The 18361-nt window shown below is 46.3% G+C and overlaps 1 protein-coding gene across 1 annotated transcript; it reads left to right on the top strand.

Moving 5' to 3' along the window:
- Positions 1-278: 278 nt before the first annotated feature.
- KHDRBS1 (KH RNA binding domain containing, signal transduction associated 1) lies at positions 279-17624 on the top strand. The gene is given in 10 exon segments (XM_054223943.1): positions 279-392; positions 394-619; positions 7275-7402; positions 7985-8101; positions 9151-9297; positions 11281-11417; positions 12324-12537; positions 13497-13564; positions 13879-13937; positions 16321-17624. Coding segments are annotated over 10 exon segments (1293 nt in total). The 5' UTR covers positions 279-293; the 3' UTR covers positions 16419-17624.
- Positions 17625-18361: the final 737 nt, after the last annotated feature.

Raw genomic sequence — 18361 nt, 5'->3', positions numbered from 1 at the left:
GTCGCCCGCAGCGCGCCGTTGACCGAGCGCGCACGCGCGCCCTGGGGGCGGGGCCGGCAGGCTTGAGGCGGGGGCTCGGCGCAGGCGCAGAGGCGCGCGGGGTGGTCGCGCGGGAGCCGGTAGCGGGGAGGGCGACGACGGGACGACGGCAGGAGGGCGGTACTTCCGGTCCCGCACTTCCGGCTCTGGTGCCGCGGCGGACGGTGTGGCAGCGCCGCTCGGCCCGCTCCGCTCCGCGCCCGCCCCGCCGCCGCCGCGCCCCGCCACCCCACCCCACCCCACCCCCCTTCCCCATGCAGCGCCGTGACGACTCTGCCGCCCGCCTGGGCCGGGGGCCGGGCCCCGGCGGCGCCCGGCAAGGAGGGCCCCCGCCGCGGCGGCCTCCCCGTGGCGGGGGGGGGGCGCGGGGCTGCCGGCGGGGCACAGCCGCCGCCGCTCCTGCCGCCCAGCGCCACGGCCGCCGCTTCGGCCGGTCAAGCCTCCGCCGCCGCCCCTACCCCGCTGCTACCGGGGGCCGCTGCCAAGATGGAGCCCGAGAACAAGTACCTGCCCGAGCTGATGGCCGAGAAGGACAGCCTCGACCCGTCCTTCACGCACGCCATGCAGCTCCTCACAGCAGGTACCGGGGGATGGGCAGGGCGGGACCCCCGGGCAGGGCCTTCCCCCCCCCTCCCCGGGGCTCGGTGGGGCGGGCGGGGGGGGAGCCGGCTACTAGTGAACGGCGAAGGGGGAGCGGGACCCTCCCGCTGGCGGGCAGCCCCCGGCCGCCCGGGGGAAGCGGCGGGCGGTGCGCCGAGCCGTTCTGGCTGCCCTGCCCGGTGCGAGGGGCGATGCCGGGGGTTTTGAAGATTAGATATTTCCCTCGTTAAATCTCTGTGTAGCCCCGTGCTTAATCCTGGCCCGGATTAAACGCAGACCCAGAACTTTCTTTTTTACATACGGTGTGGGGTCACTGCGGCCCTTTTCATCCCTGGGGAGAGAGGGGACCGGAGAGAACGCTAAAAACTGGGGGTTTCCGTGTAGCGTCTGCTTGAGTCCCTGTGAGGCATGGTTTGTGATCTCTTTGATTTTTCCTCTCTGGTAATCTGTATTAGAGCTTGTTTCATGCTTCTGATGAACCTAAATAGGGAATGGAAATGGCAGTCTTTGTTCTGTGCCCAGACGAGCCTTCTCCTTCCCCATCTCTGCCGGCCAATCGCCTGCCCGCTCTGATTTCTCCATATCTCCCCAGCGCAGCTGCTGCACCCGCCTTCGGTGCCTCCAGCAAGGAGATTCAGCTGCCTCAAGACACCGTAGTCAGCTTAAAAATCGGAAAGACTTAAAATGTTTGCCACCACTTACTGCTTTATGTGTGCAGAGTGGAGAGCTGGGAAGTACCCGGCGGGGGGATATACTCAGATTTAATCTGCAGATGAGCAGAGTGCCGAGCTCTCTGGTACTTACTCTGCTTTTAAATGGTTTGGGTTTTTTTAAGGTCTTTAAAACGTATAGTATTGCTATAGTTGGTGCAGTGCTAGAGATTTCATTAGCTCCTCCTTTAATGTAGGAAATAATTCCTGTCTCCCATTGTGCAAGTAACTGAGGTATATCATCATGGGTAACTTGGCATCACTCGCAGATATGTTGATCTAAATAAATCAGTTTTATAATCCGATTTGCTGTCAATTTAATGTTTTTCATTAATAAACCCCTTTAGCTAGCAGATGCTCGACAGCTCTGTGATGATGCCTTCCAGTGAAATGAAGCCTAAGGAGTTTGCTAATTCCCGCACAAAGAGCAACGTTCTCAGTCCACATAGTAAAGTTTCGTTCATTGAGTGGTGTAACAAGGATTTATGATTTTTTTTTTCATTAATTTAAAAATTGCTGATAGTAGACTGCAGCTTTGTGAGACTTAAAATTGATCATTGGAAGAGCTCCAGATGCTTCCTGCTTGCTTTGGATATTTTGAAAATTGCTGTCCTTTGGGAGCATTTTCTAGCAGTCCAAACTCAGGATGATCTGAGCAGGAAGCTCAGGAGAAAGAATCTGAAATAAACCAGTGGGTTTAGGAGACTAAAGCTTTTTGCACAGATGACCCCAAACTGATCTCGATTGCTCAGAATTTCTCTCTTGCTGTGGCACCCTTTGGGGATGTCATGTTGGAGAAGCTGCTGTAAAACCAGAATGTAGGTCTGGGCCAAAGATTGTGATGCAAACGGCCAGCACAACTTAAGCAAAATGACTTCTAGACAAAGAAGTGACTGATTATTGAATGTCAGCGGTATTCCTATTCCAGCTCTTTTTCAGGAGTGGAAGTTGCTTCCCTGCCTGCCTCTGGGAGGGAACCCTGTAGGAGTTCTGCATTGAATCTAAAAGACTTCTTTAAAAACAATATGTAAAAGTAGTCTAAAATACTTTTGTGGTTCTAAAACTGCTTAGCATTTCTAGAGAAAATTAGGATTATTTAGGAACCAAATGAAGAGCAACACAGTGATGTAATACTGATTCGGGAACAATGTACTGTGTGATGAAAAGGCAGTAAAGTGGTTAGATTTTGGGGTTCTGTTACACAGCGCCCTGAACAGAAACTGGAATATGATCTGTGTTTCCTCAGCCCTGTGCTTTGGGGGCCGTGCGACCTTCCTCTTCCATAGGAACAAGAAAAGCCCTTTTTCTCACTTTGATTTATGCTCCCATGTGCTGCGGGGAGGGCAGGGGGAGATGCTGATGTTTTGAAAGGCACAGTCCTCTCTGCTTGTGTGCTTTGGGGAGACAGGAGACATCCCCCAATGTGTTAGCTAAGCATGGGGCTGGGGTTTTTTTTCAAATTCTTGTGGTAATCCTAGCTATTTTTATTTCACGGAGAAACCCTATGCAAAAAGAGCTGGTCTTCTCTGAGCTTCCTGTGCTGCAGACGGATATGTGAGCTATGTCATTCCTCTAGCAAGTCTCTATATGGCTGGCAGCTAGTTGGTCCTTATGTTAAATGCAGCCCTTTGCATCCCCAGAAGCTTGCAGTGGTGAGGAAGGATGGGGATGGGTGGTGAGGGGTGGATTCGGAGCAACGTGTAGGATATTAGATGCAGGACACATGAAGGGATGGAGGGAGCACTGAGCAATTGCAGACAGAGCAACGCGCTGCAAAGCAGGGAGCAGCCTGAGGTGCTGGAGGACTCCTCGGCAGAATCCCTGCTGGTTCTCCTGCCAGATTCACTCACTCACTGCGTATTCCTAGGAAGGCAATAAAAAAAAGGGGCTGTATGGGAAAGTTGTACGGGTGGTGGCCTCGCTGGAGTGACTTGCCAAGGAACCAAATGGTGGGATTAGAGATGGGCCGAGGTCACAGGGGTGATGAGAAACTGTATGTAACGCAGAGCAGTGCGATGTTCTGAAACTTCCTTATCGTGGAGCGAAGGCTGTCCTGAAATGGAGAAGATTATTTAAATTTCTGTGCTTCCCAGGGTATGCCCTACCCCAAAAGGAGCGGTAACTGCCGCCTTAAACTTGTGCCCCGGTGCCGCAGACTGTGATATTCTAACACCATTCCACTGTTGCGTTTTTAAATGTATATATTGCTAAGCCATGCCAACATTATTAGCTGCTGATGCTAGCCTGCCTGTCACCGCTGTGACTCTGCCACCTCCCACTTCTCTCCCAGGAGCCTCTACTACCTGTGCCATTTCTCATCGCTCGCCTCCGGGCTCTCTCCTCCCTGCCTCATGCTTCAGCAGTGTTTCTTTCCTTCCCCGGGCCCCTTCTCCCTGTGCTAGTGGCAGTCCCCTCCCTTCCCGGCAAAGCTCCAAAGCGGAGCTGTCTGCGTATAAATCCCAGCACACAGGCTAGAGGGTGGGGGGTGTATTTCAGCGGAAAGCGGGAGGGAGATGGTGGGGTTAGGCTTGCTAAATTCTGCAGCTTCCACAGTTCACAGAGTCCACCCAGGAACAGGTCCCTGCCTCCTCTCCTGTGAAACCAAACCAGTTGGGGAGTGGTAGCATAGGAGAGAGGGAGCTCTGCTGTCTTCCAGAGGCTCCCATCCCCAAACTCTTCTGGGGTTTTAGGGTTGTTTTGGGTTTTTGGGGGCACGGGGTCAGTATCATCATAATGTGAAGATAATACTCTCAGTATTATGAGCAAACAGAATGTGTCTCTGCTTACAGAGCACAAGCGTGCTGCAGGGCAATGTTTAATATGGTTGATTTTTTTTGTTGTTGTTAAGGAAGAGCTTGGGCTTAGATCAGGAGTAGCACTGTGGCTGCTTAGCCTCCTCCTTGTGAAGCAGCGGTGTTACCAACCCCCTTTACCTACCCCTTAGGATTTCTTCTGAGACAATGCAATCACTGCCCCACATGAAGTCCTGGAAACCACTGCCACACATGCTGCCAGACTGCTGACATTCCCCGTGGCAAGAAGGTAACCTTCTGCTGCACCTCTGACACGGCTTTAAAAAATCAGCACTGAAATGAGGCATGCTTAATCCCTCGAGGTATACGTACGCTTCTCCTTCGTATCAGTAAGTGGTCTGACAAACTGCTACCACTCATCAGTTCATTCAGTACTGCTTCATGTTGCCGTAGCTAATGTGCCAGAATGCAGACAGATAATGCTGGAATCCGGAGCAGTAGGACACGTCACAAGTGGCATGTTTTTAGTCCTCCTTCACACCTATTTCCAGCCTTGGAGTTGGTTCGGAAGGTGTGAAGGGGACTGCTAGGTCACCCCCGCTGACCTGAATTGCAGAAGCTGGAGAACTTAGAATTATTCTGCTGCACAGGGTTTTGTCTTCTGTGTTTTGCATTTCATTTGAAGGCATGGTGATGATGGTTCCGATGCTTTTTTTAGCAAATGGTTAATTATTTGTTGCCTTCCCGGACCGATTCCCAGCTGTCGTTGCTCCTGTTGCAGGAGGCAGAATGGATTTTGCTGTGGCTGATGTGAACTGTGATTCACCGGGTTGCAGAGGCTGAGTCTGATTGCGTTGTGTTTTGACAAGGTAGAAGATGCCTCTGGGTAGTTTTAATTTACATCAAGACAGTTTTAGGGTGCTTTTATTCTTGACGTGTGCGTAGAAAACACCGCTTGTTAATATGCAGAATGCATTTTCAGAAATTCACTTGCTGTTTTTGAAGAACCAAAATAGTTGAGAAGTAATTGCATTGCATTATAAAGCTATGCCTAACCAGGGATAAGGCCACCAATGCAATCTTTAGTTTCCAAATCTTGATTGTCTGATCTGCTCTTATAGCTAAAATTAAAAAACTATGTAAAACTAACCAAGGCAGCCAGCTCTATTGCTTATTTTATAAATTTCACAGGGCTTGAACTTCTGGGGTTTTTACTTTTGCATAGCGTCTTCAGAAAACCATTTCTTTTTAAAGCAAAAATCAAGCTCTCTTTTTCAAAGCAATTAAATCCGGTAATTTTTTTTAAACTAAGGAGTCATGGTAACACTTTTGTAAGGGAGCCAAGGTGCTGTTGCAAGTAGAAATACAAAATTTAGACTTTTTTTCATATTTATGCAACACAATCTCCAACTTCTATATTTAGATCTCTAAACTAAAAACCAGTTTATGTTACTGTGTCCAAAACTGAAAAGTTAAAAAATTGATCAATGGTCTGATCATGTTTTCTTAAGGTTTGGGGTTTTTTTAGTTTCCCATCGTGTTGCTTGACTTCCTTCTGGCCTTCCCCATCTAAAAGATGCCGGTCGTGCTTCTCAGCCGGTAAGGCTGCGGTTGCCTGTCCAGCCAGGAGGGTGATGGTAACCCATCGTTCCTACTGCTGTTTGGGTGATCCGAGACTGTTAGTAGGTGGATAAAACATGTCAATTATCTGACCAACCTTCCAAAACCACAAACATGAACATTTAATGTAAATGTTTCTGACATGGGCAGAAAATCACCGGAAACACAAGATACTGCAGCTGCCCTCTTTAAACTCTGGGAATGACTAAGCAGTCTTCAGTTTGAGTTTTGTCTTGCAGCTTTAATCCAGTTATATGTCTAATCTTGTGGAAGTGTCTCTCTTTCCCTTGAGATGTGAGAAGTTGTATTTAGAGCGCTTTCGACTCAGAAGAGATATTTATAGTTCTTGGGTTTGCTGATGAAATGGCGCAATTTAACTTTTAGGGAAGGGTCACGCTCCTCCCCTGATAAGCATCTGTAAATGATAATTTGTGACGGCTGTGTATGGTATCACCAGTTATTTTTTTAAGTTGCACCAAAGAGTGCATAATGGTTCATCAATCATTTGGGATTGTTAATGATGCCGTTAATAATAACAACTCCAAATTTGGGGAAGTTGTCATCTAGCTGTTGGCCATTAAATAAAAATTGCACGTGACTGGACATCTCTGGAAAAGAAAAGCCAGTCAGCTACGGGCTACGTTCTTTTGAAAAATGTTGGGCGTTTGTCTTGTACAAAGGAAAGCTCATCGATGACTGTAAGAAATGGTGCTAGAAATGCCTGCCTTGAAGATGATCTTGAGTCTTCTCCATTTGGGTCGTCTTTTGAGGTGACTGTCTCCTGCCATCTCTCAGTGAAAGTTTAATTTCTAGCCAGATTTGAGAAGGTGTTTGCGTACTAGTTCCTAATTGGCCTACCTTAATGACCTACTTCCAGAAGGTTATTTGGATTTGCTTCCAGATCCCCCTCAGGCTGCCGCATGCCTTTGGTTCAGTCAGGCCACCGCAGTGTTTTTCCAAGACTCTATCATTCACAATATACAAATAAAAATCAGAATATTAACTGAAATTCGTAGTGTCAGTATGTGTTGACACCACTACTTAAATTACAGATATAAAATAGCACATCAGCATGAATGATAATGACTTGCCTGATGTGCTGATGGCTGCTGCTCTGCAGCGAGTGGATCCAGTAGCGTAGTCGGGGCCGGTTTCTTTGGAGCGTTAGGAGCCCACGCCGGGGGACTGCTTTCGCCGGGGAGGCGTGAGCTTGGGGCCTGAGAGAGGAAGGCACGGCAGAAGTGATATGCAAAACTGTACTTACAGTTTCCTACTCTTCCCTATTGAAGTTATTTGTAGGGCGTTCTCTGCCGGTCTTTCTTATTTTGTTCATTATCCCGTTTTTGGCCTTCTGGAATGCCTAGACGTGAAGGGAGGAAGAGGCAAGGCGGGCTAGCACTGAAGAGGTGACCTGGCTATCCAGGTTCCATTAACACAATTACAAGTGTTCCTGTATTCACAGAGAATGAGGGTGGTATGTCCTGTCATAATTCCAACTCTAAAATGATGCTTGTTTGAGGAATATAAGCAGCCCTATTTTTATCTTGTTTAGAAATTGAAAAAATTCAGAAGGGTGAAACAACAAAGAAGGATGAGGAAGAGAACTACCTGGATTTATTTTCCCACAAGAATATGAAACTGAAAGAACGAGTTCTGATACCTGTCAAACAGTACCCCAAGGTGAGGGCCAGAAAATAGCTTACTGAATCTCTGCGATTTGCTTATTTTCTATGGATTTTGTGGCTGACTCTTAGAGATAGTAGCTGACAAAGTGTCATCAGGAGTTATGCCAGTGTTCCACTATCACTATGGAATTTTTCCTATGCAGGCTTGCAGGATCTTGTTTCTGATATATTACATTTCTAGAATGTCTTGGGATAAAGCTAAATGGCGATGCATAGCTGTGATCTTTTATTACTAGAATAGACACTTTCCTATCTAGAGCTTTGTGTTTTACAGTTAAGAACTCATTTAACTCTTAAGGCTTGCTCCCTGTAAAACTACTGGAGAGTAGATGTTAGAATTAAACGCTTTATGTGAGTTAATTTAGCTTGATTTTGTGGTGGAGCATTTTTTTGATGAAAAGTATGTTCTGGAATATAAATTTTCCTGTGCATTTTTTGGTCTGTATTTTTTGGTGAGGTGAAGAGAAAATGGAGTGTCTAATTTTTTTTTTGTCAGCCAGCATAACGTTAGGAAGAGCTTTTGTTACGGCTGCTGAGCTCTGGAGGTAATTTTTTTTTTTCTTTTCTTCATTTACAGTTCAACTTTGTTGGAAAGATTTTGGGACCTCAAGGCAACACTATCAAGAGACTTCAGGAAGAAACTGGTGCCAAGATATCTGTGCTTGGAAAGGGTTCGATGCGAGACAAAGCAAAGGTAAGGGCATCACCCCTGAAAACATACATATATATTAATGCCTTTCATATTGCTGTGAGAAGTAGCAGTTCTCAAAGAATTTTATAAAAGATTAAACCATTAAAATCCAAAAGCAAAGGCAGTAGGAGCCATCCTTCCCAAATGGTTTGGTGCGTGTTGGGAGCAATCTTGTTTGGGGCAGAAGTGTGATGTGTGTTTTGTTTATGAGCATGACTTGGAGACCCGTCACCCTTTGATGTCCTGTACCCTTAGGTGCAGAGACAGTTTGTGCGGGAGGTGAAGTACAAAGTTTATAAAATAAGAATGAATCCCAGCTACTGCATGAGAAGTCATTCCCTAAAGGAATGTTTACCCTTAAGAAAAGAAAAAGGAAAAAAAAAAAAAAAAAACACAAACCCCTTTTTCAGCTGTTCCCTCTGAAATCCTTAAATTCTCGTGGTTCACTGAAGATGTTGAAGCAGTAGGTTCCTGGTAATCTTTAGTGAATCGCAAAGTGCCAGGAGGGGTTTTTTGAGCAGGAAAAATGAAAAGAATTTTTTTCTTCCTGCTTATTCCCAAAACTGAGCTAACAGTCAACAGAGTTGCCACTTAATTCAGCTTTTTACTTTAGCAGCATGAAAAGCTTTTACATTTCTAGCTTATTTGTAGCTTTGTAAAGCCATCTGAATAACACAGGTATCTAAGAGCAGAGTTAAAGAGCAAGCTCGTTTGAGGCATTAGACTTCACTAGACCTTCAAGACCAACTCAGGCAGAAAGGTGGTGTAGAAGAGGAGGAACGCTGCTTGCATATGCTTAAACTTCGGGGAAAAAGGTGGCTGACATCCGTGCATTGACAAAAATATCATAGTCACCTGAAAAGGCAGCTATAAAAAGGTGGAAGGTGTAGATCGCATATGGCTTTTTGTAGTACGTTACCGTGATCTGTGTCCCTGCATAGCCAAAATGCTTTTACAGACACCTCCTCTTAAGACTTAGAAAACAGGTAAAAGAAAAACAGCTTCTGTGCATTTTACTGAGTTTTAGTGATCTCTAATCTGCATTGTTTCAGGAGGAAGAACTGCGTAAAGGGGGAGATCCTAAATATGCTCATCTAAATATGGATTTGCATGTCTTCATTGAAGTTTTTGGACCCCCTTGTGAAGCGTATGCTCTGATGGCTCACGCCATGGAAGAAGTCAAGAAGTTCCTTGTTCCAGTACGTATACTGATGTTCTCTTCTGTTTGAAGGAGGTGGATGGGTTGGGAATCTGGCTGTAAGGATGGGTGAGATTTGCACAGTGTGAGGCTCGTGCTAGAGGAATTGGTGGAGCTGAGGGAGCCTGAAGCATGGAGTGTGTGCGGCAGCTTTAGATGACCCCATTAGTCTTGCATGAAGGCATGTATTAATCCCCTAACCATATTTAGAAAGGCATACACTTACAGGGCAGTTGTCTACAACACTTGGAGTAGGCATCTCTCTCCCAGTACTAGCTGTGGACACTGGGGTGGATGAGTAGCTTGTCTAGCTCCACGTCTCCGTTTTAGTGGGAGGAGAACTTTAGCCATGCCTGGCATGGAAGGGGCTTTTTGGATGGGTTGCTCTGACTTGGAACTGTAGCATAGGAATCTGGCTAGAAAACGTCACTGCTCAGATCAGAAACTAAGGACAGAGATGTTTGCTCTGCTCTGAAGGGGTGGTGTGAGGATGAGGAGGGTGACTGCCCAGGCAGCTGGGTAGTAGTATTCAGTGTTGTAGCTAGTTTGAGACACGTCTGTTAAATCAATATTTCTGTTGCTTTGAATGTGTACGATGTGAAGGAACCTCTTTGCTAATCAGGCATTTATACAGATGACACTTGTTATCTGTTTGGGGATGTCTTTTACTGGTGAACCTTGTAAGACCTTTCTGGACAACTTCAGGTCAGTTTTGTGACAGCTAGGGGACTGATTCCAAGAACTTGGAGTCTCTTGTATGTTATTAAAACAATAGTATTGCCTGCTAAATTAGGGAAAAAAACAAAAACGAAATGGGAAAGAAGCACGCAGTGGTCCCTGCTTCTGTCTGGCTCAGCCTGTAATTCCGAGAGCTGGGTGTACCTCAGCGCTGCGCCTCAGCTGAGACTCGGAGCTCAGATGTTCTGCCTCAAGTACCAGGGGCGGGTGGGATCCGAGAGCGGTGGGTAGTAGGGAAGTGTGGAAAAGCGATGGGTACTGTGTGATTTCTGAGAGTCTGACACAGGGAGGAGGAGAGATTGCTATGTGAAGTGTCTTTGAAGGAAAGAGGTCATCTTCAAGGAGCCCCTGGGATGTACAAAACCTCAGCTTGCTAAAGCAAGCGTACAGCCTTGCTATTTAAAGTGTCTCATCTGTCGCTGCCTTCAAACAATGTGTTAAACTTGTGAAAATTGACAGAGAAGTCACTATGGAAGCCAGCAGTGCTGTGAAGACACATCTGGTAGGAGACTCGTTGCTTTGTAGTGTTGCCATGGCATCGTGAAGATCCTCAGCGCGAGGCCCACACTGCCTGTGTGTTGAGGGGAGGGGTGGGGTGCCATGACTTCTGCGGGGTCACCGGAGATACGTACTAATTCCTGGAGCTAGGTCCCCTGAGGCGATAAAAATGCATGGAGTGCAATGATAAAAAACACATACTGTGTTCCTAAGAATTTGAAGAGACAGCCTGGATTTGCAAATGGGTGTTTGCTCTTCGTCAGGCTGCATCCTGTCCTGTTCCTTCAGCGTGTCGGGAACACAGCAGTATGTTGTTACCGTATGAGCGCTCATTGCCAGCTACTTGTCTTTAAATAGGAGCTGTAAGATGCTCGAGGTGAGATATGTCTTGCCTGACTTCACCTCTGAACTCACTAGCATTTGCAAATAAATCCTGCTGACATCCCTGGGATGCAGAACACCAGCAGATGCCTCCAGGACCCTTAACAGCGAGGTCCTCTTCCCAGGGACCAGCTGTAGCGCTCACTGCAGCCCCTGGACACGCAGGTGGCGTGCCCTTCTTGGATGATTTGGGGAAAGCTGGCAGTTGTACACTGCTGCCTGCTGAGCAAATCCCGGTAAAACTAACAAGCAGATTTTAATTTAGGACTATCAGGATATTTTTACTGCAGCACAGTAGCCTGTGATGTCCTGGAGCGCAGGCTGGCTAGTTAGCTGTTCTTTGGAGTTGACTCTTTCCCCTCTTTAGGATATGATGGATGATATCTGTCAGGAGCAATTCTTGGAGCTCTCCTATCTGAACGGTGTGCCAGAGCCAACTCGTGGCCGAGGAGTCCCTGTGCGGGGAAGGGGAGCAGCTCCACCGCCGCCTCCACCTGTTCCAAGGTACCTTTCCCAAAAGCACAGACCTGGAAATGCTGCGTCTTGCTCGGAGTTATCCTGCCAGATGAGGCGAAGCTGCTTGTTCTTGCACATCAGCTGTTGGCCTTGACCTTGGCTTTTGGCCAAGGCTTTCTAGCCTTGTGTTGCAGGCTTGCTTTTAGCAAGCTGGCGTCAAATGTTTTGTATGTTTTGAGATGTAATCTAGTAATCTAACACATTGGATGTCTTCTGTGTTATTTTCGATGTCTGCAATTAGTATCTTCATAAAGTAACCTTTCAGAAATTGACCTATGAAATCCTGCGTAGATAGATACGCTGTGTTGGTTTCCATAGCCTTCGGCAGAATAGGCATTTTCAATTTAAACTGATCTTCCTCTTGAAAGTTATAGGATGGCATTATTCTGTCATTGCTGTCAAGGCATTGGCATAAATTGGTGATAAAACTCTTTTACTGTAGTTCTTGCTTCGCTACCTGTTTCATGGGGGAGAGTCTTTGCTTCTGAGTGTTTAGCCCAGAAGTGTCCCTGCTCACCTCATCGTTGATCTTTACGGTCCCGGAGGTCTGGCAGTCATTACAGGTTGGTGATAAAGGGTTGTTTAAAATGAGTTCTGAGAAATTACTTGGTCGAAGCTCTATCTCAGATTTATTTCTTCCTCTGTACAATATCTGATGCAGTAGAATTCTCATCTCAGAAGAGGGTTTTGTAAATCCTGCAATACAACAATGTTAATAATTCTTGTGCTGTCATTTTTGGTAAAGAATTCATGGCTTAGTTAATTGTGTCTGTGTTTATTTATCAAGCTATTGCATTTTAAAGTTGGTGTAAGAAGTGCGTGCACTGCCCTCAGCTTTCAGCACACGAGCAGTACCCCAGTAGCTCTTCACAGTCCTTTTTATCTCCTTTCCAGGGGCCGTGGTGTTGGTCCTCCCCCTCCTCCTCCTCGGGGGGCCCTCGTGCGAGGAGCCCCGGTGCGGGGTGCCATTGCCAGGGGAGCTGCTGTAGCCCGCGGAGTACCTCCTCCCCCAGCAGTACGGGGGGCTCCTGCACCCAGAGCGCGAGCAGCCGGCATTCAGAGAATACCGCTTCCTCCTCCTCCCGCACCAGAAACCTATGAGGAATATGTAAGAAACTATATATCTTAGGGGGTTTTTATTCCAGGTAGCTGATCATAGAATCCTAGAGTGGTTTAGGTTGGAAGGGACCTTAAAGATCGTCTAGTTCCGGCTCCCCTGCCACGGACAGGGACACCTCATGTATTAGATATTGAACATTATTGAAATAAGAGCTAACAGCCACTGAAGAAGTGGCCACCAGTCACTGGCACGGTGCTGAGGGACCTGCTAGTGTCCTAAATGCAGAGTAAGGGGTGGTTTTTCTAAAACTGAAATGTTGCCGTAACTATCAGTGCAGGGTAGAAAAACTACATCACAAAGATTGATGTAGTTCACATCACGTTCTCTTTCTGCAGGAGAGTTCTTTGAGCAAGAAACACCAAAGGTTTCTCACTTCCCCTAAAATCCTTAAAGTAAACATGGTGACATTGCAAGTCGTATAACTAAGCACCACCTTCCTGCCAAGCTTATCTTCTCATCTTTGGTCTTGGTATTCTAAAGGGAAAAGACAATGACTGGTTTTGACGCGCAATAGCATTTTGGGGAATCATCCCAAATATTGATACTTTTAAGAAGTCCGTTTCTCCTCTCAGTAAAACTTCTCAGTTTTTCCACTGAAACCAATCACAAGTTGATAGGTTGGGTTTTGTCTGCCTGTAAATCTGTGGTTTAGATAACACCGTTACAGGCCTCCTGGCAGATGGATTTGTACCGCAGACAAACTGCAGCCTTGGACACATAAATTACTTTAAATGCATTGTGAATATTAGTGTGGGTCATTCCTCCCAAGCCATGGGACACAAGCAGATCCTGGCTACCCGTGTCTGATGATTGAGCGCCTTCCCTGTGGCAGGCAAGGATTCACAGGCTCCTCCGAAAGCTGCTGTTTTCAGTTTTGCCGTTACTCTTGATGAGGCATTAACCTTCAGTCCTTCCATTAACACCGTTTATGTCATCGTCCATTTCAGGGCTATGATGATGCATACGCAGACCAGAGCTATGAGGGGTATGAAGGCTACTACAGCCAGGGCCAAGGGTAAGTTTCCTTGTCTCCCGTATGCTACGGAGAAAATTATGCATGACCTTTTTTTATGTTAAGGGAATGGAAACGCTGGTTTCTGAGTTTGAGCTGTAGGGAAGGTGCCTTGTTCTGCTGGAATCCAGGAGTGCGTGGGAAATAACTTTTGGGAGTGTCCTGGTGTCCTTGACAATTCTGTAAAAGCAGTGATCAGCCGCAGTGCAGCCACGAGCAACACTGGGCATCTTTGCTTTTCAAGTGTTTGTGCAAGTTGTGTCAGTTTAGGAATACGATTTCAGCACTGTATGTAACCAACATAATTACTCTTCCAGGGACACAGAATACTATGATTATGGACACGGGGAAGCACAGGAAACCTATGAAGCTTATGGTACGTCTGGGAATACTGTTCTCTTGACAGGGAAGGGGCTGCACATAGTTGGGAATTGCCTGCAGCGGTTGCACGTAGGTGGGAATTGCTTGTGGTCGACCAGCTGTTTTCCAGTGCTGCCCCACGCTCTGAGCAAAAACTTACTGAGGAGAACCTCAGGTAGTTTACGGGGCAGGATATTTATACCCTACAGATTATCCAGGTCTGAACAACTGAGGGCATTCTGTGGTTTTAGACTCTTATCTATCTTGATTTTTTCAAAGGTGACACTTCTAAAATTCCATTTTTAAACTATGGAAATATCTTTTAATTTCCTTGTAGCTTTAGAATATTTTCAGAGCTCTGAATTTCCACCCACAGCACTACTTTTGCTGCAGCCTGGTTTTCACAGATTATATTTTGTTGAGCTGGATGAATGCATGGTTCCATCTGCTTCCTTATCCTCAAAAACCCACTAGCTGATACTGACTCTGCACTATGCATTTGCTTGAAAAATGGATTTAAGTGTCATATGAAGGCCTCCCTTTGACTAGGTGGAACAATTCTGGTCAATATGTAAGTAGTCAATGAAGTTTAGCTAATTTGAGTTGCATAAGGCTATCAATTTGGGTAGACTGAGAGGCGTGGGAGCCCAATTTAACCACAACTCTGTAGATCACCAAGTGTTGAAAACAATAGGCCTTATATCTGAGGTGCCAGCAGTAAAGGATTGGGTGACTGCATATTTTCTTTTTAAAGTTAGTTCAGCTTTCATCTTATGAATGGCATCTGCATGTGGCAATGAGTAAGATTCATTTTCCTCTCTCCGTAAACAAGCTGAACTATAAACAGTTACCGAAGCTATACAGCGAGCTGCTTAATGGCATGGAAATACGCTGTGTGGAAAATAACTCCCTTTAGCAGAGAGCATCGCCTGCCTGAAGGCATGAATGAAAGCAGGTAGTGAAGGTAATGCCCAGCTGGAGGGACTTTTTGGGATCCTCAGGAGCTGGGAATCCCCTGTGCCTTGTCACACTGGTATTAGGGAAGCGGAGTTGTTAATGCAGTGGCTGTCTCCCGCCTTGGGGTGTTCCCTCCTCGGGGCTTAAACTGTGTGAAGTTCAAGTTCAGGTGCCTAACCAGGGATGCTTTTCCAGTCTAAGATGCATTTGAACAGACAGCTGCTGTCAGTAATGTTGCTGTCTTTCCTGCCTTCAATGGCTCGGTTTGTTGCCCGTGTTAGTCACGCAGCACAAAGAGGCTTTTGTGCCTCCTACTTGGTAGGAGAGCGGTGGTGGTGTCTGGGATATGAAGGCCAAAACGCTCATTGTATACTTGGCATGAAGTCGCCACAGCTAATCTGTTTATCCACAGTAATTTCCTTTGGTCTCTGCTTTCATGAAAACAGAATTAGCGAAATAAATTGATGAGCCAGGCTGGAGACAGTTTTGAGAAAATGGGAATGTGCTGCACGGTGGTAGGAACAGGCTGGGCTGTCTTCCGGGCTTCGGACACTTGCTTTCACAGAGGGGTGACCCTGGAGAGAACGGCAGGCGTGCCAGGATGAGCGTTGCAAGCACAAGCCGTGATGAAAGCTGAGCTGGGATATTTGGAGCTTGAGCTCACGCGGGGACCGTGGGGATGCGAACTTCGGTTTCCCTCGGTGGTGGTTGTACGTAGCAGAAGGGTTTGGGCCGTCCTGCCGAGGGCTTGGTCCCATCAGCAGTTGGTGCCGGTGCCGCGCTGCTGGCAGTGTCTGCTCGGAAGAGGTGAGCAGATGCTGCGCAGGCGACGGATGTGAATTTTCCAGTTGTCGCGGAGGGGAAGGAACAGCAAGTTGCAGCCAGACCGGTGTCTGGAGGCTCAGGTGGATGCGCTGCCATCCTAGAGCAGCGTCAGGACTTCATTATTTTGGCACAATTATCCAGGAGCCGCCTTGCCTGGTGTCTGGGAAGGAGAGGAGCACTACCTGTAGCAGTGCCCCCAGCCAGACCCTGAGCTTGTAGACGCTGCTGGCCACCAGCCCAAGGGGCCGTGGCTGCTGCCACCTTGCCCGCGGCTGGCTGCCAGAGCTGCCCCGTCAGTTGGCTTCGGCTCTGCTGAAATTAATTACTCCGAAAAGGCACTGGGTTTGTCCAAGTCAGGCTGTCAGAGCTGCAGGCTTCCCGGGAATCCCCGCGCGAGGGGCTTTTTCCCGTAGTATCTCAAGACGTGCTACAAATGAGACATTTTGGTGGTCCGCGGGGCGTTTTGCAGACAGGTTTCGGGGTGAAACTGCTGTGAAGATGCCCTATGCCTCCGCGTCAGCTCCGGAGGGGACCCCGGCTGGCCGGCCCCGCCGCTCCCTCCGTGTCCCTTGGCTCAAGCGTTCCCCATCCCTGACATATCCCTCTCTTTTCTGCAGGGCAAGATGACTGGAACGGAACCCGGCCCTCCCTGAAGGCCCCGCCGGCCAGGCCAGTGAAGGGGGCCTACAGAGAGCACCCATACGGACGTTATTAAAAAAACAAACATGAGGGAAAAATATCAGTTATGAGCAAACAGTTGTTACTGATTCTTGTATCTCCCGGGATTCCCGTTGCTTTACCCACACCAGACAAGTAATTGTCTAACTGTTTTTCTTCGTGGCCCTTTTCCTCCCACTCCATCCTCACCCTGCATTCTGGCTTCTGTACGTAGTATTTTAAAATGAGTTAAATAGATTTAGAGGACCGACTTTAATTTTTATTTTTTTTTAAGTGTGTTAGATGGCTTTTCTTTCTTTGTTGTTTAGATAAACACAACTGTACCTTTTTTTAATAAAAAAAAAGTTGAGTTAAAAATGTTAGTTTCAAAAGTGACATGCTTTGCTTAGCCGTTATGAAATTAAGGTTTTGTTAACCTTTTAAGTTTGGTTTTAAGGAACCCATAAAAGTTGTAGTTGCAGAATCCCAAAGTAGGCTACATTTCAAAATTCAGGGCTGTTTTTAAGAATTAAAATCATAATGTAACGGTAGTAGCTGCCACCGTTTAAAAGTAACCTCAGACGTCAAACTTTCCTTAAAAGCAGATTGCTGGTGAATCTAAAGTTTAAATTTTAATACGAAGGATCCTCAAATTAAATAGCATTTTTTAAAGGTAATTGACTTAAAAGGAAAAAAAAATTAGGTTTATAAAATTGACTTTTCTTATGTGGGTTTTGAAATCTAGCCCCGAACATGCGGTGTTGAGAGATGCTTGGGAAGCAGATTTTCCAGTGTAAAGGGGTTCTTAGTTCGGTTCTGTATGAAGAACTTTTAAGGGGAAAAAAACAAATTAAAGCATGGCTCTAACTGCCCAGTGTTTGATATTAGCAAACAGAGTTATTACGTGAGTAGGTCTGAACTCTGTAAAATTACAGTCTTCTCATTTTTATAGTGCTTGGGGCAGATAATACAGTGCAAGTTTAAAACTGACAAAACTGCCAATGTTAGCAATCCCGTCGACTTGTTCAAGTGTATCTCAACACTAGCTTTGCATAAAAAGGGACACTGCAGCTGAAAAAAATGAGGAAAAATTTCACTTTGTACATAGGATAAAGTCCTAATTGGATTTGTACACTGTCCTCCCACTCTGTTCTTGAAGATTAAATGCTACATGTGTAAGTCTGCCTAAATAGGTAGCTAAAACTTGTCAAAATGTCTGCCGCAGTTTGTCAATAAAGTTTAGTCCTTTTTTAATCAAAGTAAATGTGATGAATTGTCATTTTTTTTTGTTGAGCAATAAAATAGCTATTTTTTTTCAAATAAATTTAAATTAATGCTAAAGCTAATTGTCTTTTTAAAACATGGAGACATTTTAAAAATGGTGGTTTTTGTAATTCTCACCAAAAGTTTCTCAAGCTCATTGAACGAGCTTCATTTTTTTTAAATAAAAAAAAAAGAAAAAGAAAAATTTGTTTTTCACCCCCTGGAAGTTGTTGAAAGCAGTTTGATCCTGGACTATGGCAGAAACCTGATTTCTGTCTGCTGGGAAGCGTTTCTGGTTCTTTGCTGAGTTACTGGTTGCGATTTCAGGTGGCCTCGCAGAGGATCGCAGCCTCCGGAGCGAGCCCGAAATGGCCGCTTTAAATGTAGCGTGACAAAACCAATGCTAAAAAAAATAATCCAAGGCTTAGCTGCCACCAGGAGGAAAAGGAATCTTGCTTTCTGCTTTATGTAAACACCCCAAGCCCCTTTTTCTGAGATGATGCCCTTCCTATTTTACCGTAGCCTTGACTTGGAGAACCACTTAAAAATGTATTTTTGTTTGAGAAGGGTGCTGCAGTTGTTCCTCATATCCTTCCGAGGGGGTCTGTATGTATGTGTATATATATAAATATAATAGTTTAAATTAAACGGCTTCTTAGACATGAAAAACGGTTTGTATTTCCCATGTGCAAAATGAATCTGGCATTCTAGGGGGAGAGAATTAAACTGCTCGGGGGT

This window comes from Rissa tridactyla, chromosome 18, assembly GCF_028500815.1.
Source record: "Rissa tridactyla isolate bRisTri1 chromosome 18, bRisTri1.patW.cur.20221130, whole genome shotgun sequence".
Lineage (NCBI taxonomy): Eukaryota > Metazoa > Chordata > Aves > Charadriiformes > Laridae > Rissa > Rissa tridactyla.
This window is presented reverse-complemented; position numbering and strand designations above follow the sequence as displayed.